This window comes from Globicephala melas, chromosome 4 (assembly GCF_963455315.2).
Source record: "Globicephala melas chromosome 4, mGloMel1.2, whole genome shotgun sequence".
In the NCBI taxonomy this organism is placed as follows: Eukaryota; Metazoa; Chordata; class Mammalia; order Artiodactyla; family Delphinidae; genus Globicephala; species Globicephala melas.
Genome location: NC_083317.1, coordinates 3311885 through 3338024, shown reverse-complemented (window position 1 = coordinate 3338024; position 26140 = coordinate 3311885). Strand labels below are relative to the sequence as shown.

Here is a 26140-nt window from a genome sequence, read left to right as displayed (position 1 = left end):
GGTTGAGGACCTTTGTTTTATTGCTGGTCTTGGAGGGTTAGGTTAGCGAGCTCACTTTGTGAAAATGCATTGAGCTGTACACGTACGATTCATCAGCTTTTCTGCATGCATATTAAACTTTAAGAGTTTTTTAAATTAAAAAAAAAAAGTCAATGAATAACTAGAAGAGCCAAACCTTTTAGAGCTAGCAGGGACACTAGATGCAGTGCCTTGCAGATAAGGAAGTTAAGATACAGTGGTTCAGAGTTAACCCCACACCGGCTTCCCCTCCCCCACCCTGCCCCCTCCCTCTCAGGCCGACTCGCTCCCCAATACAGCCCAAGTCAGAGCCAAGGCCGATCCCCTGCAGGTACTCGGTTGGACCTCTAGACTCCAAACCCCACTGTGGAAGGGGCTTGGTTGACCTTACACCCGTACTCTGCAAAGAGAATTCTGAAAACCAATAGCTCATGCAAACAGGATATTAGCTTTTGTCAGAAAGATCAAAACGGGCTTGAGGTTTTTCTTCTCAGCCTCAGCCTCCCCTGCCTCTCCCTCCCTGCTTTATCTGCTCGCTTCAGTCGGCATCAGGAAGAGATGGCAGCGGGCGAGACTCAGATCTATGCCAAGGTTTCCAACAAGCTCAAGGGCCGCAGCACCACCTCGCTCCTGGACCCCCTCCTGGGCATGGGCTTCCCGGCACACATCGCGTGAGTACCGCCCTGGCTGGCCATGTGCCCTGGACCCTGAGCTGGCCCCTCTGGGGCCACAAAACTGCAGGTGGCTCAGAGCACTTACTTCCTGTCAAGGGGTGCACCGTGCAGGGCCAGAGACTGGCTCAAAATGAGGCCTTTTCTGCTTTTATAAATGACACGATCTTTGCCTTTTAAAGACAAACTCTGCTGGCTGGTGATGGAGGGACCTTGAAATTTGTGAAAATTGGAAGCAGGGTTTGGAGGGGCCTGGCTGTACCTCCTCTGTGGGCAGCTCAGTGAATCTGAGACAGCTTTTTAGACTCGAATTTGAAAGCCCCAAAGCCGGGTGGGTCTCTGATGCTGGGATCTCTTGAAATACACAAGAATGTAGTTCTAAACATGCAGGGAAACCCCTTGTCCTTAGGGGAGGACTCTCTTGAATGTCTGAGAATGGAGCGAAATGGTTAAGGAACTCCCCGAGCAGGGTGGACATGAGCCTACTTGTCCAAGGAGAAGGGCCACACAGAGACAACTCCACCTTGAAGGTTACCCTCCGGGAGAGGACAGGGTCCCCCAAAACAATGAGCTTGAGACTGACATCAGGTTGCAGCTTCCACAGTGTTCTTAGATCTGGTGCTTTTCACGTGTTTATTCATGTGGGAAATACATCATAAGTCCCCTTAGGTAACCTTGGATTTGGGGTGGGGGGGCAAACTCTCCTTAGACAGATGACAAACCCTTGCCCGGCTGCGTGGAATGACTGAGGCTGGACCCCTTTCCTCCCCAACCCAAATCAGGACTTTGTTGTCATGTTATGCTCATAGTAAATCGGGGGTCTGTGAGACGGGAACAGAACCAGGCGTGTGCAGGGTGCTTGCCGTGGGCCGGGCACCGTCCGTCAGGGGCAGACGGGGACACCGAGGCTGGAGAGGGCAGATTCTGGAAGGGCAGGGCTGGAACCCCACTCCCAGTAACACTCACGCTCGCAACACTCACGCTTTATTATGTGACCGAAGCCACCATCGGAGACATACTCAAAATTCCTTCCAGTTTAAACAGCTGCGTGTTGGAGGTGGAGAAACGTGTTTTAAACGTCTCCCTTAGGCGAGAGCACCCAGGTAAGGCTCCTGTTAACGTCTCCAAGCAGCCTCATCCCCGCCAGTATCCTCTGAAATAGCAGCGCTGGGCACTGGCCATCTTGGGTGCCTGGTCAACTCTGGCTATTTCCAGGCTGGATTCCCGGATGAATTACCTTCACCAAGCTCCATCTGTCCAGTTCAGTCCCCTTCAGTTAAACTCCATTCAGTGTACGTTCATCCCAGTTTCAAGGATGCTTAAGACTTGGTTGGGCCCAGGGAGCTTGTGGTCCAGTTGATGAGGTAGATGGACTCAAGTCCATTGAGATGAGGGGCAAGGTGGCCATATGTGCTGTGGGGAAGTGCAGGAGAGCTGCACGGGCATCCTGCTTGGGCGGTTTGCGGAGGGCTTCCTGGAAGAGAAACCTCTGAGCCGAGCCTGGAAGACCCAGTGCCATTTGCCCCAGGGCATGTTGGCACCGGGCCTAATCTTGGCAGGGAGGCAGGTGTGCAAGCCTGGGACATGGCCCTGCGCAGCCGACTCAAGGGTCCAAGAGCGGGTCCACCTGGCTTGGGAGCAGGTGCGTGGGGAGGGATGGGGACGCGGGATTCAGGTGTGGGTGGACCTCAGGACAGGAGCCCTTGGATTCCGTGCCAGGGACTGGGGGTGGGGGCCAGGGAAGGAAAATGATGGGCTGAGATGCAGGGCGTCTGCGTTTCCAAAACCACAGTGATGCCACGCGGAGGGCGGAGGCCTGGGCGCTGCATCCCACTGTGAGGTCTGGCCGTCCAGCCCCTGGGGGGGACCCCCTAAGGTCCCATGTGCTGCAGGGACACTCCTGTCTCTCTGACCTTTTCCAAAGAACAGAAGGCAGGTTCTGAGAGCTCCTCGCGTTCTCCCTCCCCACAGGCTCAAGGCGTTGGCGGCGACTGGAAGGAAGACGGCGGCGGAGGCGTCAGACTGGTAGGTGCGGTGAGGTCTCTGCAGGGTGAGCGCTGGGAAGTGCCCAGGACACTCCAGGGGGCGGGGAACCTCCACGCCGCCCACCCAGTACCCAGGGAAAGGAATAAAGAGGCCCCGGTCAAAATGGAAAACAAAAGAGAGAGAACTTTGAACGTTTTCTTCACTTAAAAGTCTGATTTAATCCAAACGTGCCTGTCAGCGAAGAGTAATTTCCATGTGATTTGTTGAGTGAACAGGGCAGAGCCATTCCTGCTGATATGAATGCGAGGTTGCCACCGTCTTCACCTCTGATGGGGCGAGAACTTGCAGGTGGTGCTGAATGCCCCCCAAGGCCTCGCACGTTGACCCTCAGGGTGCCAGGTGCCTGGGGGCTGGGGGGAGCTCTGGGTTCCAGGAGCTCTGCGGCTCTGCCAGCCTCCTGCTGCTATGGGCCTCGGTTTCTGGCCCTGGGAATCAAAGAGGACACCCCGTTCTCTAAAACTCAGTGCCGCCCGCGTGTGGCCTGATGCCATCATCCTTCCCCTGGTGGGAAGTCCCCTCGTGCTCCGCCCCAGAATAGCTGCAGTGAAAATCAAACAAAAACCCCAGGTCCCGCCAGGCTGGGGTGCCCTCCCCAGAGCAGGATGGCAGACACAGGCACCAGGTCTCTTAGGGCTCAGCGTGTCCTCGGCGGGAACCCCCTCCTCCTCCAACAACTCTAGGCCAAGGGCAAAAATGCCAGCCCTGTATGGGACAAAGGGAAGCACCTGGGACCCTCTGGGCTAGGCTAACCCTAAAGTCAATTGCAGAATTGGAATTAAAAACCAAACCCGCTGCCCTGAGGGTCGTGCTAGTGGTGACTCAGCCAGAAAGCCCAGCAGACCCGCCGGAGAACAGGGAGGTGGTGGGTCCCCGAGATTCTGTGAGAGTGGGCGCAACCGCACTCCTAATCGGGGGCGGGGGGGCTGCAAATCAGGATGCCGTTAACAGCAAAAGGCGGCTTCGAGTGTTGGTGAGAATGCGGGGAAGGTGGTCTCTCGCTTTCTCAGCTGCAATAGCGGTGAATATCAACACTGAGAATGTGTAGCTGCCCCCCAGAAGTTCATGTCCAAGTACATTCCCTGGAGAGACACAGAGGACCTAAAAGGACACGTACAAAAATCTCGATCACAGAGCTGTGAAATTTTAAAAAAAGAAAACAATTTAACTGTCCATCGATGGCATGGGTGGATGAGCTATGTAGATGGTGCACTGTTATACAGACCTTAGAAGGTTCATTCTGACAAACTTCCCCAGATGTATGTGTATCGATGTGGAGAGATTACAAAACCACAGGGTTGAGTAAAAAATGCAAGTTGCTGAATTATTTGAGCAATAGCTTATGATTTATATAAAACACACACAAGTGCTATCTGGATTGGTTACCTAGATGTCTAGAAGAAAACAAAGCGGGTTAAGACTTGAGGTTTCCTCTAGAAAAGGGGAAGTGAGCTACAGTGGAAGGGGTATAGCTTCCTCTATTGGTATTTTCTTTTTATTAAGGAGAAGGTATTTGTGTGTATCTTATGTTTTCTCCAGTGGCTGTACCCTGATTCCTAACTTCAATATTATATCACAAGCACTTCTCTGAGTCATCAAAAATTATTCAAATCCATAATTTCCAATGACTGCATGATAAAGTTACTATCTTTTTTCTCGTTTTTTCCTTCTTTCCTATTATAAATAACCGTACAATGAATATGTTATATGAAGTCTTATCTATACTTTTTGCCTCGGATAAATTTCTGGAAGTGGAATTATTAGTTCAAATGGAATGGGTATTTTAAGGCTATTGACACATCTTAGCAAACTGCTATATGTAAAGGTTGCAGAAATTCATCCTTAAGTCTCACTGCACCTTCGACACAATTAAGCCTAACTTTCACCCTCTCAAAGACATTCTGTTAATTTGACAAGTGAGAAATTAGTGTCTCATGGTTGCCTCAATTTTTTTTTTTTTTTGCGGTACGCGGGCCTCTCACTGTTGTGGCCTTTCCCGTTGCAGAGCACAGGCTCTGGACGCGCAGGCTCAGCGGCCATGGCTCACGGGCCCAGCTGCTCCGCGGCATGTGGGATCCTCCTGGACCCGGGCACGAACCCGTGTCCCCTACATCGGCAGGCGGACTCTCAACCACTGCGCCGCCAGGGAAGCCCCAATTTTTTTTTTATTATTGGTGAGAATGAACTTGAATTGGGGGCTCTATGTCATTTTTCCTAGTATTCTTTTTCTTAGTATTTAAAATAACTTTCTGAATTGAAAGAAAGTATAGTAGCCACCTAAGTTCTGTCTAGTTCTTTGTGGCTTTGATTTTTACACTTAATTTGAAGTTGGAGATAAAATTAAAGTGTGAGTTTTTTTCCACAAAATTTTCAACCCTAAGGAGATGACTGGCCCACAAACACCATTAGAAGACCAGGTTTTGAGTGTTTCTGTCACCTTTCTCTGCTTTTCTGGGTCTTTGGCCTGGGAATCAGACTAGCCAGGATCTGAGACCTGGCTGGACACTGACCTGCTCTGCGGCCACACTCAGCCCCATGCTCGGCAAGTCCCGCCCGGGCATGGACACCTCTGCTCTGCACGGCCTGCTGTTCTGAGTCGCTGTCACCACTGTCCCGTGTCCTCCATGGGGAAAGACTCTTTTGGCCACGACGCCAGGTAAAAGTGTCCCATTCTCTGTTGCAGGCTGCACTGCCATTGCAATGACCCTTCTCTCGACGACCCCATCCCCCAGGAGTACGCCCTTTTCCTCTGTCCCACGGGACCCCTGCTGGACAAACTTCAAGAGTTCTGGAGAGAGAGCAGGCGTCAGTGCGCAAAGAACAGAGCCCATGAGGTCTTCCCTCACATAACGCTCTGTGACTTCTTCACGGTGAGTCGGTCCAAGGAGTTTTTCATGCTCATTAACACAGCAGCTGAGTCATTTTCTGCCAGAACTAGGTGGTGATGGGTCAAAATTGAGGGGTTTCCTTTCACAGGGTGGTCCACAATGGTGGTGTTAGCTGGACTCTTTGTGTGAAATATCCTTTACTTTCTTCCTCATCTTCATCTGGTCAACTTCTATTCATCCTTCAGAACCCAACTCATTTATCCCCTCCCTTTTTGAGTCTTCCCCAGCTCCCCAGGCAGAACAGGTTGCTGCCCTTTGTGCTCCCACCATCCTCTTGTTTCTAAGTCTAGCGGCCCTCTTTCCCTGTTGCATGGCCATGTGTCTGGTTCAGCTCCGCATCCCTCACTGGACTGAACCGCTCAAGTGAAGGAGGATAATTCACTTGCCATTGCCCCCCAGAGACCAGCACCATGCCTCACACAGGTGTGTGATGGATCAACTAAAGGACGGGCTGGCCAGCCACAGATGTAGGACTTCTCCCTGCCTGGGGGACCAGTTCTCTGATTCAAAAGATGTTCAGAGAGCCAGCTGCAGCTCCCAGGATGGGGTCCTGGGAAGGTGAGAAGGACCTGGGATGCTCAAAAGACAAGAGGGAGGCATGAGAGTGAGAGAAGGAGGGGCAGACACCACTGTGGCTCCCGACCAGAGGAAAGTACTGAGGGCACACCCTGGCCCCACCCGGCTCTACTGCCAGCAAACTCTAAGGGTCCCACCGGGGCCCAAGGAGCCCTCTGTTCCAGGCTCCTTTGCGCTGCATGGAAAGGGGGTTGCAAACCTGTGCAGGAAGGCTTCCAGAAGATGCCCAGGAGAAGCAGCATCTTCCAAAGCCCTTGACAATCATCCTCATTTGCCAGGGCCAGTGGGGAGGGATTCCCAGGTTCTGAAACCAGGAAAGTCCCAGGCAAACCAGGGTGAGTTCGTCACCCTACGTGCACATTGATGGCATGTGTGACAGGCTCCTTCCTGGCTTGTCCTAGGAGCTCATCAGGGAAAGGAGAGGCAGTGAAGCCAGCAACGAACATGACCTTAGAAATGGACACACCGGGTCCTGACAGCCGGCGAGCTGACCGGGGCCCCCAACTCTTCCTCCCAGCCTGTCGAGGCATGTCCATTTGTGCACGCACACACGCATACACAGACACACAGAGACACACACAGCATCTCACACAGACACACCACACACACACACACACACCATGTCACACACACAGATATGCACACAGAGACACACACAGCATGACACACAGACACACCATACACACACACACACACACACCATGTCACACACACAGATATACACACAGATACACAGAGACACACACAGCATCTCACACAGACACACAGACACACCACACGCACACACCATGTCACACACACAGATATGCACACAGAGACACACACAGCATGACACACAGACACACCACACACACACACACACACCATGTCACACACACAGATATACACACAGAGACACACACAGCATGACACACACACACACCATGTCACAAACACAGATATACACACAGATACACAGAGACACACACAGCGTGACACACAGACACACCATACACACACACACACCATGTCACACACACAGATACACACACAGAGACACACACAGCGTGACACACAGACACACCATACACACACACACACCATGTCACACACACAGATATACACACAGATACACAGAGACACACACAGCGTGACACACAGACACACCACACACGTAGATAACACACACACATTTCCCTCCTCTCGAGGTAGCTGCCCCCTCACGCCCGCCCCACGTCCCACCCTGCCCTGGTGGCTGAGCGCCCCTGTGCAGCACAGGAGTGTAATAGGGATTCACCCTTGCCTTTGATTCTGTAAAATAACGCTCAACCACCGCATAGCGCCGTCATCCACAGGTCGGTGTGTAACGCGGCCCCCTTGCTCCCAGATCACACGAGGTGAGTGCCCTCCAGGCACCATGAGGTGAGTGCCCTCCAGGCACCACGAGGTGAGTGCCCTCCAGGCACCACGAGCTTCCCAGGCCCTACGAGGACTGCAAAGATACAACAGAAAGGGTTGAATTCAGCGCGCTCCTGGTTAGCAGGGGGGCTGAGAGTGCACATTACCAGCGATGATAAGGTTCATAGCTCAGAGAGTAAAGAGGGCTGTGGGGAGCCCAGAGGGAGCCCGCTGCTGGGGAGAGCGGGATTTGGCCGGCTCCCCGAAGGGGGTCGCTCTGTCAGGGTTCCACTGGGGTCCCACACGGGCGCGTGGAGTCTTTCCCACTGAGCAAGGAGCCAAGGGCTGTGTGGCCAGAGGGCAGGTGAGTGGGTGACAGCAGAGTTGAGGGGGAGCTTGTGAGCCAAGACCACGTCAGAGGAGACCCCGTTGGGGGCAAGGATGGCTCGGTCACTGGCGGAGTGTGTGGCCTGCTGCCGGGTCTGAAGGTCAGCAGCTGAGGGGTAGGCTACAACCCTCCTCAGTAGGGTAGGTTCTGAGCGGTGCGCCCCGGGGCTGCCTTGGTGTCTACAGGAAACCTCCAGAAGCCAGTGATGCAGCGCTGAGCCCAGCTGTGGGCCACAGGACCGGAGGACGGGGCTCAGGATGTGATGCGGGGTTGGGTCAACTCAACATGGAGTGAGGCACATGTTTAGAGGGACAAGGGATGTTTGACCTGGGCACTCAAAGGCTATTCTATTCCCAAAAGAGCTGGACCTGAATTCTGTAAGAAACTGGGGACCAGCTACAGAACGGATCCATCACCCCAAACGCCAGGACTAGTTAAGTTATGTTACAGCATCGTGGACAGAAAGGAGGCTCCCGAGGCTGCCTGACTTTTATTAGCTAAGGTAACAGGTGACGTCCCGTCTCTGTCCCTCAGTGCGAGGACCAGAAGCTGGAGTGTCTGTACGAAGCGCTGAAGAGAGCCGGGGACAGGACCCTGGGCGCCTTCCCCCCGGCCGTGCCTCTGGTGCTCCATTCTTCCGTCAGCTACCTGGGCTTCTTCGTGAACGACAGCACCGCAGACATCATCCAGGAATTTGCTGTGATGTTCGCCACGGAAGCGTCCATCTTAGCAGGTAGGCAGCCCCAGGCAGAAGCACACGCAGGGCCCGGTTAATAGAAAGTGGTCCCTTTGTGCCTGGGGCTGAGCCCGCCACACTCGGATGCGATGGGCAGACCCCAGGGCCGCAAGAGTGAGGCTGTTTCCCTGATGCAGCGACGGTCATCCTACGGGCTGGCCGGGCACAGGGCTGTCTGCACCCTCACCAGGTCACTTCCACACCCACCTGGCCCTTTACAGCCAGCAGCTATGACACGGCCTTAACCTGAGACTGAACGATTAGCTAGAACCTCCGTAACGGGCCAGGATGTCCTTCAAAAATGTAAGCTTAGTCAGACAGAGAAAGACAAGTATCATATGACATCACTTACACGTGGAAAAAAAAAATGGTACAGATGAACCTATTTACAAAACAGAGTCACAGATGTAGAAAACAAACTTACGGTTACCAAGGAGGAAAGGGGTGCGAGGGATAAATTGGGAGATTGGGACTGACATAGCCACACTACTATACACAAAATAGATGACTAATAAGAACCTGCTGTATAGCACAGGGAACTCTACTCAGTACTCCGTAATAACCTGTACGGGAATAGAATCTAAAAAAGAGTGGATATATGTATACGTATAACGGATTCACTTTGCTGTACAGCAGAAACTAACACAACATTGTACATCAATTATACTCCAATAAAAATTAATTAAAAACAAAACAGAGTGAGCGCATAGAAAGACTCAGAACTAGCAGACGGCTCTTCTCTGAGTGGGAATAGCCTTGTCTGCATCGATGTGGTTTTTCAAAACGCTCAGCCGTGTTCCAGCTGCTGGGAAACTGTCCCAGGAGGGACGGTGTGTGGTCACATGATGACAGGGGATCGTAGGCTGGGGCACCTCCCCCAGCCCCACGCCCACCAGAGGCAGGCCTCCTCACCAGGCCAGCGCTGTATGTAGAACACAAGTCCTAGCTGATTCATTTTAACGTTCTAGGTATGAGCGTAGTCTTGTCTCCTTGGCCTCTTGGGGGGAAAATTATCTAGACTCACTTTGCAAATCAACCAAATTCACTTTCCTCAGACACCAGCCCCGGTCTGGAGACTGAGGTTCCGGCTGGGGTTTACTGGGAAGAATTCCAGACTTGACCTCAGGTGTGAATTTTCCCTCGTCTCTGGTTGGTGATGTGACCTGAATCATGTCCTCTGACCCCTGAGTCGTTTGCTTTCTCTGCAAATGACTGGGGCTCTCGCCCTTTAAACAGTGCGGTATGTTTGGGGAACTTCCCCGTGGTCCTGGTACTCAGAGGTGCTCCGCACAGCTGTGCTTTGCTGAGTCTGAAACTCGAAGAGGCCGCAGCACCCTGGTAGCAGGACCCCTCCCTGCCCCCTGCAGACATGTATGAACGCAGGTGCCGGTCACATGAATAATTTCCTTAGTCCCAGATCTCCATTTGGAGGCTCGCTTGTCGAGTCTGGGGTCATATTTGCAGCTAATGATAACCTCACCCCATGTCCTTGCGGATTGCCTCCCTTATGTAAACGTGAGTTCAGGGGATGGTTCTTGAATCTCCTTGTCTCTAGAAGGACGACGGACATGGCTCCTGTCCTGATGCAGTGTATCAGCCGCTTGCCTCCGAGCAGGCCTAGTACCTCACTTACTCCCATGCCCCCCAAAAGTAGCTCTTAATGACCACTCATTTAAAAATAGAGTGACCGAGGGCTGTGCAGGGTAAAGTGCCTGCCCAAGGTCACTGTCATGGGTTGAAAAGTGTCCCCTAAAATTCAAGTCCACCAAAACCTCAGAAAAGGACCTTATTTGGAAATAGGGTCTCTATTAGATGTAATTAGTTGAGGTCACACTGGAGTAGGACAGGCCCTAAGTCCGGTGTCCTTGTATGACGAGAAGACACAGAGACACAGAGGAGAGGCCATGTGACCACGGAGGCAGGCATTGAAGGGATGTGGCCACAAGCAAAGGAATGCTGGGGCCACAGGAGCTGGAGGAGGCCGGGAGGGACCCTCCCCGGGAGCCTTCAGCGGGGGGCACTGCCCTGCAACACCTTGGTTTTGGACTTGCAGCCTCCAGACGCATGAGAACAAATTTCTGTTGTTCTAGGCCACCCAGGGTGTGGCCATCTGTGACAACAGAGTCCCCAAGCCAGTGGGTGGTGGACCTGGCATTAGAGCCCGGCCGCGTCCTGCTTCACGCCTCCTGGGCTTCGTGCTGACCCGCTCCGCACCCCGGGAAACGGGCTTTGACCTCACGTCCATCGCCCACCCCTTAGCAGGCTCCGCCCTGCCCTCCACGGCCGGCACCCTGGGCCTGACCCTGATGGATCGGGAGGCACCAGGCACAGCTCAGCCAGCGAGCGTGATCCTGGCCAGCTCACGGTCCCCAGGGGCATGGGCCACACAGAGAAATAGACAAGCGCCCATTCAGATCAGGTGACTCAGTGATCTCTCTGACGATGACCTCAGCGGGCCTTTCCCAGGCCACGCTGACTCATCCACGGCAGGGCCGTCCCCCCCACCTCGTCTGGAACACCCGAGAAAAGGAATTTCCCCGCCACCCACATGCTCTCTTGCTTCGAGCTCCTCTCCCCCACAGCTCAGGGCCTGGAGACCTCGCCGGTTTCTCTTTTGCTACCAAAGGCTCAGATAGAGGACGAGAGACATCAATGGGGTTTTGCCAAGTCTGGGCTCCAGGAAGTGGGTGCATCACCCTTGACGTTTTTCAGGGGGAAGACGGATCCTGTGTGTTGCTAAGTGTTGCCTGTGAGAAAGGTAGCAGGTAACTAAGATTTACTGAAAGTTTCCCGGGGACCTTACGGTTAAGAGGTCGGTTTCCCAGGACAGCCCGTCCAATCCTCAAGTTGTTGCTGTCGAAACTGAAGCTGAGTCAGACCAGGATGGTCCCCAAAGTCAGTTGCCAAACGGGGCAGCTGGGTCTAAAGTCAGGTCTATCCGATTCCAGAGTCTGTGCAGTTCCACTAGTCACCGCCTCCCCGGAACAAAGCTGCTTTGTGACCTGGCTGAAACCGGATCCTGGCTGCTTCGGGGACGCTGCTGCCCACTAACCTGAGGGCCCTGGGATGGGGGCCAGGAGGACTGGGGCCATGAGGGCAGAGGTCACTCCAAAAGACCAGGGCCTGGTGGCGCAGGGGTTGAGAGTCCGCCTGCCGATGCAGGGGATGCGGGTTCGTGCCCCGGTCCGGGAAGATCCCACATGCCGCGGAGCGGCTGGGCCCGTGAGCCATGGCCGCTGAGCCTGCGCGTCTGGAGCCTGTGCTCTGCAACGGGAGAGGCCACAACAGTGAGAGGCCCGCGTAAAAAAAAAAAAAAAAAAAAGACCAGGGCCTTGGCCGCTCCAAGGGCTTCCTGCTTCACCAAAGTCAGCAGAATATTAAAGGCACTGCGATGCCTGATGGAATCGCATTGCTTAGGGCATTTTCTTCCAGAGACTCCGCAGTTGACTGGAGCGTGAGCCCACCCGTTCAGGCCACTGTGTCACATGCACACCCCGGGGGATGAAGGAGATTTGAATCAGTTGTCGCGGCAATTAGCTTGCAAATTGATGGGCCATAAACAGCCGCCCCCAAAACCTGTGTCTCTATACCCTCTGCTTTCCTGCTTCTTCGTAGAATCTGCGAGTACCCGGCCACCTCCTTAACGAGGTGACCTCTGTGTGGTGGCCCGTCTGGGCCAACTCCTTGCCCTGGCTGGGGAGCGCTGGTGTGGGGAGGGGAGTGGGCAGAGGCAGGAGGTGCGTGTGTAAAGGCGTTTGCACCTCCAGCCCGGGCTCGTGGCCGCCCCGGATGCGGAGACCCCGGGCGTGCATTGCGGACGTCCGGGTCAAGGTGCCTCGTTTGCGTGATTTCACAGACTGCACCGTGAAGCCCTGCACCAAGCAGCTGCATCTCACCCTGGCCCACAAGTTCTATCCCCACCACCAGAGGACGCTGGAGCAGCTGGCCAGAGCCGTCCACCCCGGCCACGGCTGCCAGTGGACGGCCGCACTCTACTCCCGGGACATGCGCTTTGTACACTACCAGGTGAGCGAATGCAGGCGGATGGCTGGACTGGACCCCGCCATGGGAATAGGTGAACGCTGCCCTCCTGACGGAGCCCTGACCCGCAGGAGCCCTCGGATGGAGGTATTTCAGCAGAAGGACGAACTTCTATCCCTTGTCTAAAATCATTCTGTGGCCTGCGTTTGGGAATTAACATTCTTTTGTATATATGAGTCGCAGACACAGAAATTTGGGGAAAAAGTGGAAACATTTCTGGTATTAAAAATGGACGGTTGCAAAGATTTATGAATACATTGTGCTGCTTGCTAATTTGTTTAGATAATGATTTGAGTGAAGCCTCGGTTCAAGACTCCCTCCCCACGGGATTGGTTGCTTTAGATAGAAAGCTTGTTACGCTCCTTTCAGACCCATGGAACAAGTATGAATGAATCCACCGTGTTCTGTGGTGTGGGAGAAGCTGTAAATAACCTCATTCCAAGGGGGCCAGATGTGAACATCTGGTTATGCTTTGAGATTTTCATATAAGAAATAAGTAAACAGAGATAAATAGGTAGGTAGATAGTAGACTGATAAAATAGGTAGATAGATGATAGAGATAGCTAGATAGATGATAGATAGGTAGATAGATAAATTGATAGGTAGATAAGAGGTAGATAGATAATAGATTAGCTAGATAGGTGATTGATAGATACAGATAGGTAAATAGATGATAGATAGATGATTGATATGTATAGATAGATGATAGATAGAGAGATAATAGATAGATGATAGATAGATAATAACTAGAGAGACAGACGATAGATAGATATCAAAATGCATTTCTGAATGTATCTGAACAAGTGTATACTTCCTTTTGTCATAGTCTACTGTCATCAGACAGAGGCTTGGATGTGTCTTGGAGACACAGAACCCATCCTTGCTTGAGACGTGAAGACACTTTCCTCCATTCTAGACCCTGAGGGTCCTGTTCCAGTACAAGCCGCAGAACATGGATGAGCTGACCCTCAGCCCCGGTGACTACATCTTCGTGGATCCCACGCAGCAGGAGGAAGCCAGCGAGGGCTGGGTGTTTGGGATCTCGCAGCAGACCGGCTGCCGGGGCTTCCTGCCCGAGAACTACACGGAGCGAGCTAGCGAGTGTGACACCTGGGTGAAGCACAGGTGAGCGCCGCTCTGCCCCCGCAGCCCAGACGCCTCTCTCAGACTTAGTGTCTGAGAGCGTCTTTTTGGAAACAGTGGCCACGGTGCTTGTATGCTTCTAGACAGTTCCATTGTTGGTAAAAATTGCCTTCTCCGTGCTGGCAACATTATCCCTGAAGGTATACGGTAAATATCTTGGTTGATTTGTGGTTTTCCACTGAAAACATTCAGAAAACATCAATTACTCTACAAAACTTTTCTGAGATCATAATCCCAAAAGGACTACAAAATACCACTTCCTTATTATGAGCATAACAAATTATAGAAGCATACAAGCTCCGTAGAAGAGATAATTCAATTAAAGGTAAGCCAGTGAAATAAATTATGATACATCCATACAATAGAACACTGGAGGTTTTTAAAAATGATCACAGGGAAGTATTTTATGTACTGATATAAAAAAATCCAAGAGAAGTTGCAGAACAATGTGTATAGGATAGTACTAACTGTGGCGAACAGATGCATTAAAACATTACCATCTGTACTTCTATCTGCACAATATGTATTTATATGCACGTTCATATGTAATAGTTCCCTGGAAGGGAAGATGTCTATAAACGTCTAACAGTGGCTACCTGCAGGATTGAGGGTGGGAGTTGGGAGAATGGAATAGGAATGGGAGGGAGACGTTTCACCCTCTACCACTGCATAATTTTTAACTTTGTGAACCATAGAAATGCATTACTTATTCAATATCTAAATTAATCAATTTTAAGTTTAAAGAAAAGAATATAAGGAAACTGGGTCAAAGGGAGAATAAAGGGAGAGAAGTCAGACAAACCCAGGGCCAAGCTCTGTGCACACCATGCACGCTGTGGGCCCCAGGCTCCGAGCTCTCCCACACCCAGCGTGGAAAGGGATATGGCTTCCATGAAAAGATCACAGCCATCCCGGGTGTGGGTAGACCAGTCGTCCCGGAGAAGCACAGTTTTGCAGGTGTGGACATGGCCATGTGTCCAGTGGCCACAACAAAATCACAGGACATTGGTGTCACGAGGGACTGCAGAGATAATCAGGTCCATCGTCATCCCTGAGAGCTGAGAACACTTGGGCCCAGGGAGGTGGAGGGGCCAGATGACATCACGCAATCAGGGAAGCACTTGGTTCCTTTTAGAACCAGCTCAGACCATCACCCGGTCCAATGAACCATTTAAGGAGTAACAAGGGAGAAGATGCCAGTTCCACCCCAACTGACCATCTGAGGTCCAGGTGGTGTGGGCTCCCGTCTGGTCCCTGTCCTCTAGCAAGTCCTCCAATCCTTGCTCAGGACGAGAGAGCATCACTGTCGCCAGGCAGTCGGCAAACTGGATGTTTCTAGAACTATGCAGCTAAGATTCTGGAGAAAATGAGCTTGTGGCTATCGCGTCTTTCACTTCACAGTTAATCTAGTATGAGTCACCTGTCACCAAAGTAACGGTTCCAGCTTTTAAGCTGAACATTTCTGGGACTATTCCTTCTAGAAACAAGTTTCCCCTAGGAATTGATAAGTATTAACAAGAATTATAGCAAAAGAAGAGAAAACTAAGTACTGGGCTGGGCTGTGGGGTGTCTGATTGGCCGTGTTTTGGAAGCACCCCAGCTGTGCTGGGGAAGAAGTAAGACAAACTGTGACATGTGATTATGGGTCAGAAGGACAGAGAGCCAGCACTGTTGTCGGACTCAGCTGTCCTGGCTAAGTCTTTTAAAATGGCCCAAAGTGTACTTTACTAAACTTCAAACTTTCAAATTCAGAAAATGGCCCTAGAATGTCTGGACACCTTACTAATTGGTTGAGCAGAAATGCCGTCCAATGATACTGTCCAAGGCTACTTTAGCTGTGGGCAGACAAACTGTTGTTTATAGACAGTGGATAAATATCTCTGACAGTGTCAGCACAGAATTCACACCTGGGACGTGCAACCCAAGCAGGAAAAATTATTGGCCTTACATCAGTGACCCACCACCAGTGCGACAATTCAGCCTTTGTGCCAATGGTTCAGGGTCTCTGGATTTACTCAGCAACAAAATGACCCCACAAGATTTGCCTGTTACTTTGAAGAAAAAGATCAGAGGTGACCACTGTGATACTGATGGAACATAGTCATGCATCACAGCAGTTTTCAACCCTCCACGGACAAGAATGTATGTAGCATAATCTCGAACAAGGAGCCATGAACGTTACAGCTTAGAGGACACTTTGTCCTCTTTGAGCCAAGATGAGAGAACCAACCCTGGAGCAATACATGCTCAGCAACTTTCCAAAGCCACAGAGCAAGCTCCAGGTAAGTAGCTCAGACATAATAGAGATTGTCATCCGCATTGTGTCCCCCAAATCCGTACGTTGACGTCTGAAGCCCCAGCACCTCACAATGTGATTGTATTTAGAGATGGGTCTTTAAAGAGGTGACTAAGGTAAGATGAGGTCACAGGGCCCTAATCCAATTTGCCTGGTGTCCTTATAAGAAGAGGAGATCCGGATGCAGACACACACAGAAGGATGATCATGTGAGGACACAGGGAGGAGACGGCCGTGTACACACCAAGGAGAGAGGCCTCTGGAGGAACTAACCCCGCCCATACCTCGATCTTGGACTCAGCCCCCAGACTGTATGAGAATAAGTATCTGTTACTTTAGCGGCCCTGTCCATGGTACCTCGCTACGGCATCCCTAGCAGACACAGTCCACACAACCCCACAGACGGCAGCTGTGCCTTTTAAAAGCCAGGGAGAATTCAAATACATCTATTTCTATGGTGTAAGTTAAGCAGTAAGTGGGTCTCCGACGTTTCAGAAAAAAACAGAAGTATTAAAACGCTACGTTCTTTCCTTTCTCTTCTCATCACCAACATCCCCGTCGTAATCAAGGTTGTATTTCATTTGAAAGAGTAGCAAAAAAAAAAAATTCAGTTTTTCTCTCCAGCTGTAAGCTTCACAGATGTTATTTATAGATAAGGAGGCTTCACTCTCTGCCCCGAGGGCCGGGAGCAGGGTGCGGGAGGGCCACACCTCGCCCTCAGGAAGGGGAAACCCACCAGCCTTTCCTGTGTCAACAGGAGACTCTGCAAATACTGAGAGCGTGCTCACTAGAAGAGGGAAATGTCAATGGTCTGAATAAGGGGATCACCTTCTTGTCTATTTACGACCAGTTAAAGATGTCCAATGTGCTGACATCTGACGCTGTGAGAATATGAGCCTGTAAATCTATTTGACCTGGATCCTGCTGTTACGGACCAGGGTTCTTAGCTTCCTTAATCAATGGAAATTGATCAGAGGCCAGACAAGAAATTCAGGCACGGCTTTGTTGGGACCACTGCTGCCACAGGGGGGAGTGAGAACCAACAACAGGTTCCCTTGCTTGCCTGCTCCCCGAGGGGGGGCGAGCTAGTTCCTTATATGGGGTGAGGGTAGGGTGTGTCCAGGGGTCAGGCTGGAGGGGCGACTTAGGTGGTCTGCCCACCCCTTAGGTGGTGGTGTGCGCGGGGGGCACGCGCAGTGCCCTGCTTTTGCTCCCGACACCCTGTTTCTGCTCCAGGCTCTTCAAAAGTGGCAGTTGGGTTTTTTGGTCTCTTTGTATCTTTTGGGTCCAGAATTTGACCCAACTGGGTATGCACTCAGTTATTTTTAGTCCTGTACAGTTTCTTTGTATTCTGTTGCTGGAGGAGAGGTGTGTCCAGGTGCAAGGCCTGCAGCAAAGGGTCCCAGGTCCCAGCAAAAGGTCCCAGGTCCCAGCCTGTCTCACCGCCAGTAGGATTTACCGCTCAAGACAGGACAGGCAACAAGATGGGAAGAGAAGGTACGACTGGCAGACAGTTTCAGAAGTGAGTTCACTACATCGAAACACCGCGTGGGCACTGAGGGTCCCGGGCGTACGGTTTTGATGGTGAAAAGCAGGTGGCCTGAGCCTGTGGGCCCCTGAGATGCAGGAGAAATGATGCCACTCCCAGCTCAGGACCCGGTTAGGGTCTCAGGATGGAGGCCTGGGAGCCATCAGCTTTACGAGAACTGGGGGACTTGGGCCACTGTGGGAGAGAAAGGCAAACATTTACAAATGGGCCGAATAAGTAGAAACACACCACGTTCATGATGGAGCAAAATGAATCCTCCCAGAGCCATTTCCAGGTTTAATGAAATTCCAGGGAAAATCCCAATGGGATCGTCTGTTGGAACTTCACTGAGTGCTTGAAAAATTTATCTGGGAGAATAACTAGGAGAGAAGAGCTGAGAACACTTTGAAAAATAAAAGGGATGAGAGGAGATATTTACCCTACCAGATATTAAAAGCATGTTATAAATCTATAATATGGTACTGACTTGAGGGAAAGAGAAAAAATACATCCATGGAACAGACTAGCTAACAGAGCAGGAGACCTGGTATATTAGCAGGTTCCTATCTGATAAATACATCAGAAATAGGAAAATAAATGGGTGTAAAATAAGAGGTGTTCTGTATGACCTCACAGCACACACTGATATCAGTTTAATTCTGAGTCAAGAATTAAACAGAAAAAGAAACTCATTTTAAAATAGAAGGCAGTTTAAACGACTGTATTTCTGATTTCTGGACTGGGGAGAGCTTTGAAAGCAGAGAAGCAGTGGAATGGATCTTAGGGTGAGACTTAACAGATGTGTCTTTAATACTGATTATTAAATGCTTAAAATGTAAGCCTTCTGTATGTTAAAAATCATAAAGAATACTACAATTTAAAGAGCAAGATGAGAACATGCTTTCCAGAGAATAGTAATAAAGATGACGTTCCCTTACCAGTCACTCACGTGAGCGGACTGTCTGCCTCCTTCTCTTCCCCCGTAAACTGGAGGCCCAGGCATCCTTGGACACTCTGCCCACCCGTTGATTTGTGTCCGATTTTTTCATTGAACCCAGAGGCCACCTACTGCATTCCTCATTCCTATCCACCGGGACAGGTGAACATCAGAAGGGTGTCTACCCGCTCTGGTCACCTGCAGCCTCTGGGCCCACGTGCCCTTCTCCCCATAGCACACAGTGATGCTGGGCCCAAACTCCTAGCCAAGGCCACCTGTTCACGGCGCGTTGCATCCCATCCCTCCTGGGCATCCCTTGCCCTCCAATGGCATCACGCCAGCATCACCTGTCATCCCAAGGCCCTCCCCAATGGCTCCCACCAGCAAGCAAACATGCTGTCATCTTAAAAACAAAATCAAGCACAAGCTCTTTTTTTCCCATTTCCCTCTCTAGCTACTGTCCATTTCTCTCCTCTGATTGTACGTATCTTTTTCACTCAGCCTTGTTTGAAACTAGCCCACATGCTCTAAAGCAGACAGCTCCTGAGGACAGCTTCAGTCTAACTAGTCGTCCTTTTACGACCACCAGGACAGGTGTTCAGATCCCATGGGAAAGGGAACCAGAGGTGCTTGTAAATTGTTTTTAACTAGAGGTTACAAAGATGGCCTTTCGCTTTCTAAAGGGAATCTCCCCGGGAACCTGGCCATTTCTTGCTCTTGGAGGATTTGCATCCATGACGGTCGGCGCCTGGCCCCTCCCCTGTTCCTCACCTCGGCACCAGCAGCCACTCGCCTTCCGGAGTTCTCACAGCTCTGGTGTGCCATGACCTTTGCCCTCAGTGATCCTCAGAGCTCCCAAACAGCTGCCCACCCGGGGCACCTTTCTTGATCCCCTAGACGAGCAGCAGTTTCTTCTCCACCTGCAACTGCTCGGGCACTGTGGTCACCCGCCCGCCCGCTAATGCATCTGTGCCTTTCCTGTGTGTTGCCATGGTGTTTAATGTGTCTGTTCTGCTCCCTTATCCCTGTTCCCAACCACGAGCATCTTCACACCTTTGGTTATTTTAGAAGGCGATTCTTAGAGGATGATGCACTGGTTTGCTCGGGCCTCATAACAAGATATCACAGACATGGTGACTTAAACAGCAGGTGTCCCTTCTCTTGCAGCCCTGGAGGCTGGAAGCCCAAGCTGAAGCTGGTCCCTCCCGAGGCCTCTCTCCCGGGTGTGTAGATGGCCGTCTCCTCCCAGTGTCCCCACATTGTCGTCCCTGTGTCCTGATCTCCTCTTCTCAAAAGGACCCAGTCAGATTGAATTAGCACCCACCCTAGTGACCTCATTTTACCTTCATCAGCTCTTTAAAGGTCCGACCTCCAAATAGGGTCCCATTCGGAGGTCCTGGGGGTCAGGACTATACACCTGAGGGCACACAGTTCAGTCTGTAACAGGTGGTGACGGAGAATGTGAACCACCACCACTGGCTCAGGAGCTGCTATGTGCTGGGCACTGAGCCGTTTTGAACCATTGTTTCGTTTCATCCCCACGACGACCCCACCCACCTGTCGCGTCGCATGCGTGGTCTCCATCACGTGACGACCGGATGCTTCCCGGGGTCGTCATGACACTGATCTCTTTCCTCTCCCACAGGACGTACACCTTCGGTGTAGCCCCAGACCAGAGCTCCAGGAAGGACGGTGAAGCCAGCAGCAGACGGAACGGGGAGCCTCAGCCTCTGCCTGTGTCCCAGAGCAGCAGCCTGCAGTCCCTACAGGTGACGGGGCCCTGAGGTCAAATGAGCCGCTCACAGCCCGACTCTGTGTCGACTCGGGGTAGACTCAACTTCTCAGGGGCAGCTTTCACTCAGACACTGCTGCCCTGAGCTCAGACCCAGGTGGGCCAGCAAGGGCCCCATCTCTCTGCTACCAGGTCCCCCTGCTCCGTCCACCCCGGGCAGAGGGTGACCCCTGCACACACTCACACGCTGTGAGCCTGACCACTGTCATCATGGCACTAGGTCACGGGGCAGGAAAGGGGCAGAGACCCAGCCCTCCTGGGGGGCCACACTCTCACCCTAACTCTGCCATCGGCCAGCTGCCTCCTTCCCCAAGAGCCCACCGGCCCCCAGAGCTTGCCTCCAGTTCAGACAAGAGCTGAGCGCAGGGCAGGGGACCCTGGGAGGACAATGGGTGACCTCTTTAGCTGGGCCTTCAGGGGGTGAACGGCCTGGGTGGAGAAGCTGCAGACTGGGAGCCAGAGACCTGCCAGCCCCAGACCGATGAAAATGGGGCCCCCGGCCCAGACTCTCTGGGAATGAGGGGGGCCGGCCTGGACTGGGGCCGTGGGCTCCCTGAGGCTGAGCCCCCCTTTCAGATTGAAGGAGGGGAGGAGCTGGCTTGCAATGGTCAGCCCCGAGCTCGAGCTCGGCCTCTGTCTGAACACTGGTGCTTTAAATGAACGAGAACCTGACACCGTCCCTGATAACTGAACCCTCCCCTGGCCTGAGGTCACTCCATCCAGGTAGTGAGAAAGGAAAACTGGCCATCGTTTTGCTATGGTCGAGTAGTGGGCTGAAAAACGTCTCCAAAGAGGTAAGGTCCCAATTCCTGCCACCTATTATGAGGAAAATGGTCTTTGCATGTGGGACTGAGATAAGGATCTTGATGGGGAGATTATCTTGCAGGCCCTAAACCTAATCACAGGAAACAGGGGATGTGATGCTCATAGACGAGGAGACAGGCACACAGGGAGAAGCCACGTGACCTCGGGGCAGAGACTGCAGCCACACGGCCACACGTCAAGGATGCAGGGGCCACCGGGACCCTCCCCTAGAGCCTCTGAGGGGGCCTGGCCCTGCGACGCCTTGATTTTGGACTTCCGGTCTTCAGAACTGGAAGAGAATAAGCTTCCTTTGTTTTCAGCCCCCGCAGTTGGTGCTTTGTTACAGCAGTCCCAGGAAAGGCATCCGGCGCCTTCTGTCAAAAGATCTGATGTGGGCTTCCCTGGTGGCGCAGTGGTTGAGAGTCCGCCTGCCGATGCAGGGGACACGGGTTCGTGCCCCGGTCCGGGAAGATCCCACATACCGCGGAGCGGCTGGGCCCGTGAGCCATGGCCGCTGAGCCTGCGCGTCCGGAGCCTGTGGCTCCGGAGGCCACAAAAGTGAGAGGCCCGCGCACCGCAAAAAAAAAAAAAAAAAAAAAAAGATCTGATGCAGCCCTGCTGTTGTGTGGGCCCAGGGCTTACTCCATTCCATTCCCCACAGACCTTTCACTTTATCATAATATTCCTGATGCAAAGCTCTGCATTTCAAAGTTCAACTCGTCCGTGCTCTTCCAGGGAAGAAAATGTCCCCAGTCCAAAACCTCAGCCCAAGGCAGTGATGTGCTTTGAGACCATCAGGGAGCAGATCCAGGTTGGGAGCACATGTGTGTCCTGTGACCTGCTGGGAAGATCCGTCCTCGGCAGGGGGAGTGAAATAGAAAGGGGGTCCTGGTGTCCGTGCAGGCAGTCCCACAGCCATACTTCAAAATGTAAGACAGCAACGGGACTTCCCTGGTGGCACAGTGGCTGGGACTCCGTGCTCCAAAGGCAGGGGGCTCGGGTTCCCACATGCACGCCACAACTAAGGAGCCCACGTGCCGCAACTAAGAAGCCCACATACTGCAACTAAGACCCAGTGCAACCAAATAAATAATTTTTAAAAAATGTAAGACGGCAAGACGACCTTCCCCTTGCAGCTGTCAGAGGTCGGTGTTTGCATCCTGGACCAAACATCGGCGCCCTCCACCACAGTATTCACTTCACCTTGACCTTGTGCCCATTTTGAAGACTCCGCCCCAAGGCCCCGAGAAACTACATATGGAGACCTTGACCGTCCCATCGGCTCACAAACACCGCATTTCACGCGCCCGTCAGAACGTAGTCAGGTCCACTGAGAAGAGCACTGTATGTCAAGCAGCTGGGGATTCTGCACCCCCCCAGGGGTGGGTGGGCCCCATGAGGGGTTGGGAGGGTCTGGCTGGGGCTGCCCATGGTGTCGGACCCAAGAGCGCTTGTGAGGCAGGTGCAGTTTGCCCGAGACCCTACTTTCTGGTGTCTGCCCTTCTCAGCAATTCCCAACCACTTTCCAACATGCGGGGACTCTGCTGGGGCCCCTTCGTCCTTCTTGATGAACTTGAAGACGTGCTGGGGGGGCAGCCAGAGGTGCAGACCCTCGAGGCCCCACCCCTGTCGGCAGAATCAATCCCAAGGGCGTGGTCAGTAGCACTGGCTAGTTTCAAATGAACGCCGCGTCTCTCAGGGTGTTTACCTGTTAAAAATACCTACATTTTCCTCTCCAGTATTTGGGGGAAACCAGAGTGTGATTCTGGGTCTGGTGATGGAGTTCACACTGAGGAGGGCCACATCTCGTCACCTCTTCCTCACCTCACTCAATAGCAAAGATAGAGGGACTTCCCCGCTGGTCCAGTGGTTAAGACTCTGCACTTCCGATGCAGGGGGCGAGAGTTCGATCCCCGGTCGGGGAACTAAGATCCCACATGCTGCGCAGAGCAGCCAAAAGAAAAAAAAATAGCAGATACAAAACTATCAGCTTCTCTCATTTGCACCCCGAAGCCCACCTTCAGAGGGATGTGAGGCCAAAGATGGGGAGGGAGAGAAAGGGTCCACCTGACGAAAAGGAGTGGTCAGGGCAAAGCAGACCTCTGGCTGGAGCTGTCTCCTGTCCAGACGCCCTCCCCCTTCTGACCATCCCTGGTGACCATGGCTCCAGGCATGACCAAGTCCCATGTCTTCCCTGGAGTCCCCCCAGCCCACCTCCTGTGGCAGGCACTGTCAGCTCTGCCCCTCGTCCTCTGCCATCTGTGACTCATCTTTCCATGTTGGTCCAGAGGCCCCAGTGAGATCCGAGGCCCCCTAAGTGGGGCACCTGTGGACGACAACTTGTGTCCCAGCATCTGGCACGCGTGTCCCCGGACCCTGACGGCGCGAGTCCCCAGAGGCAGCGAGCCTGTGCTGATGTGGAATTTCCCATCCTGCTCCAGAGTCGAGTCCCCTGAATGGTCTGGGCCTGGCACTGGGCAGCATCACCCCTGCCCCCGAGGCTGGGAGGCGAGCTCCTTCAGGGTCCCGGCCCAGCCTCAGCGCCTCCCTCGAGAGGTTCTCTGTCACCTCTGGGGCTCCCGGGGGAGGCCTGTGCCCCACACAGCTGTCCTGGCAGCTCCACGTCGGCTCCACCCTCAGCCTCTGCAGGTCGCTCTCACCTTTCTGGCCATCTCAGCTCTCCCTCATTCTCTCCGACTTTTTTGCAGAAAATGTGCTCAGGCTTCCTCTCGAGGTCAACCTCTCCCTCCGACATAGCACAGCGAGGAGAAGGTTCAGCCCCAGCTCCCCTGAGGAAACCCCCAGCCACCCCGCATATAGGGGCCCCCTCCTCAAAGACCCCCCACGCCACAGCCTGGAATGCAGCCCTTGGGTTAATTCACCGAAGCACTGACCTCCCCAAGAGCAAAGGTGGACATGAGCCCTGCAGTTTTGAGGCCCAAAGGCCGTCTGAGCCCCTGCCCAAAGCAAAGGGGGAGAGCTCCAGAGAGCTCTGCTGTTTCCACAGCTGGACCCTGCTAACCTCCTGTCGATGCCTTTCTCTCCCCAAAATAAATGAAGTAAAATAAAGTGCTGTTTTTCCCTAGCCCTCAGCCAAACAGAAAAACGCCAGCTATGGGAAAGAAGGACCGGCAAGAAAGGAGAAGGAAGGGGTAGATGCAGGGCTTCTCCCCTGGGTGCCCAGAGCTGAACACACGCCCTGGAGAACAGGGTGAACCACATTTAAGCAGAGAACCACATTTAACACACCAACACTGGGGTGGTCCCAGAGGCCCCCTCGGAAGAAAACGAGTGCCAACAACAGAGGAGACTAGGATGGATGGATGGATGGCTAAATGATAGATAGATTAGATAGAGAGATAGATAGATAGAGAGATAGATAGGTAGATAGATACATAGATAGATAGGTAGATAGATAGATGATTGATAAACAGATAATAGATAGATTTTATAGATAGATATAGATATACACACACAGATGGTCCCCAACTTACAATGGTTTGACTTACCGTTGTTTGACTTTAAGATGATGCAAAAACAATATGCATTCAGTAGAATTTTGAATACTTGAATTTTGAATTTTCCCAGACTAGTGACATGTGGTCCAATCCTCTCTCTGATGTTGGGCAGATATCAAATGATATTAAATGCATTTTTTACTTAAGATATTTTCAATTTATATGGGTTTATTGGGATGTAACCCCATCCTATGTTGAGGAAGATTTGTACATATCTAATAGTATATACATATATCTATTATATATAATAGATATTATGTAATCTATAATATTATAATAGATAGTATATTATAATATAGTACATTATGATAGATATATTATAATATAGTATATTATAAAGATTATAATTATATTATATAATTGAATTACAATTACATATCATATTATAAAGTAATAAATGTATACATTATTATATTTAGATAGATTCAGATCATTTCCTAAGAAGTCACTATGGAGGGGTGAATATTTGTGTCCCCCACCAAATTCCTATGTTGAAATCTTGTTGATCAATGTGATGGTGTTTGGAGGTGGGGCTTAGGTCATGTGGGTGGAGCTCTCATGAAAGGGGTTAGTGACCTTATGGAAAAGACCCCAGAGAGCTCCCTTACCCTCCACCGTGTGAGGACACAGTGAGATGTTAGCCCAAAAGAGGGCCCTCACCTAACTGTGCTGGTGCCTGATCTCTGGCAGCCTGAGACTTCCAGCCTCCAGAACCATGAGACACAAATTTCTGTTGTCTTTAAGCCACCCAGGTATTTTATTACAGCAGCCTGAAGGGACCAAGACAAAGGGTAAGAACTTGGAAGAGACAGAAAGTAGACAGTTGATGTGTCATGATGTGGGTCATTTGTTCCACTTTCTTTTCATTTCCTATGTGTGCTGTAGTGCCCAGAAAATTAAAAGTTGCAAGAAATGAGAGATCACCTGCAATTCTAGTCCCTTCTCATCATAATGATCCTGGTAAAACGGGCTGTAGCTACTGAGCGAGGAAGGAAGAGACGTGGTGTCCAGGCCACCACTGGATGAGGGGGAGAAGCTGCTGGAACAAGTCTCATAAGGTGGGTGTTCACTCTCACGTGCCTTTCTTTCCACCATTCCAGGCCACCATACTGAGGAAAAGCGTCCTGGTGGTGCGCCATGGGGAGAGAGTGGACCAGATCTTCGGGAAGTCCTGGCTGCAGCAGTGTTCCACTCCCGACGGTAGGTGCCGTCCTGGAGAATCCAGAGGCAGGAATTAGACAGAGCTAACAGATGAGATCACGTCTCAGACTTCTTAGCCAGAGCCCCTGGGGCACCATTCTTCAGAATGACCGTGCATAGACTGTTCATGTGGGATAGACACACGCTCCATCTCTCTCCACAGGCATTACATGTGTGCATGTGA

General features: G+C 51.9%; 1 protein-coding gene and 1 non-coding gene across 3 annotated transcripts in view; one reads left to right on the top strand and one right to left on the bottom strand.

Moving 5' to 3' along the window:
* The first annotated feature begins 576 nt into the window (after positions 1–576).
* UBASH3A (ubiquitin associated and SH3 domain containing A) overlaps positions 577–26140 on the top strand; it is a 39712-nt gene continuing 14148 nt past the window's right edge. For both annotated transcript variants that reach the window (XM_030835480.2, XM_060297533.1), the window contains exons 1-8: positions 577–689; positions 2661–2714; positions 5416–5602; positions 8496–8694; positions 12554–12723; positions 13655–13863; positions 20288–20411; positions 25857–25956. In XM_030835480.2, coding sequence (XP_030691340.1) covers positions 577–689; positions 2661–2714; positions 5416–5602; positions 8496–8694; positions 12554–12723; positions 13655–13863; positions 20288–20411; positions 25857–25956 — 1156 coding nt within the window. The remainder of the gene's footprint in view (positions 690–2660; positions 2715–5415; positions 5603–8495; positions 8695–12553; positions 12724–13654; positions 13864–20287; positions 20412–25856; positions 25957–26140) is intronic.
* LOC115841595 (small nucleolar RNA SNORA61) lies at positions 19144–19271 on the bottom strand. The gene has a single exon (XR_004034897.1). It is a non-coding gene; the product is annotated as a small nucleolar RNA SNORA61 (small nucleolar RNA).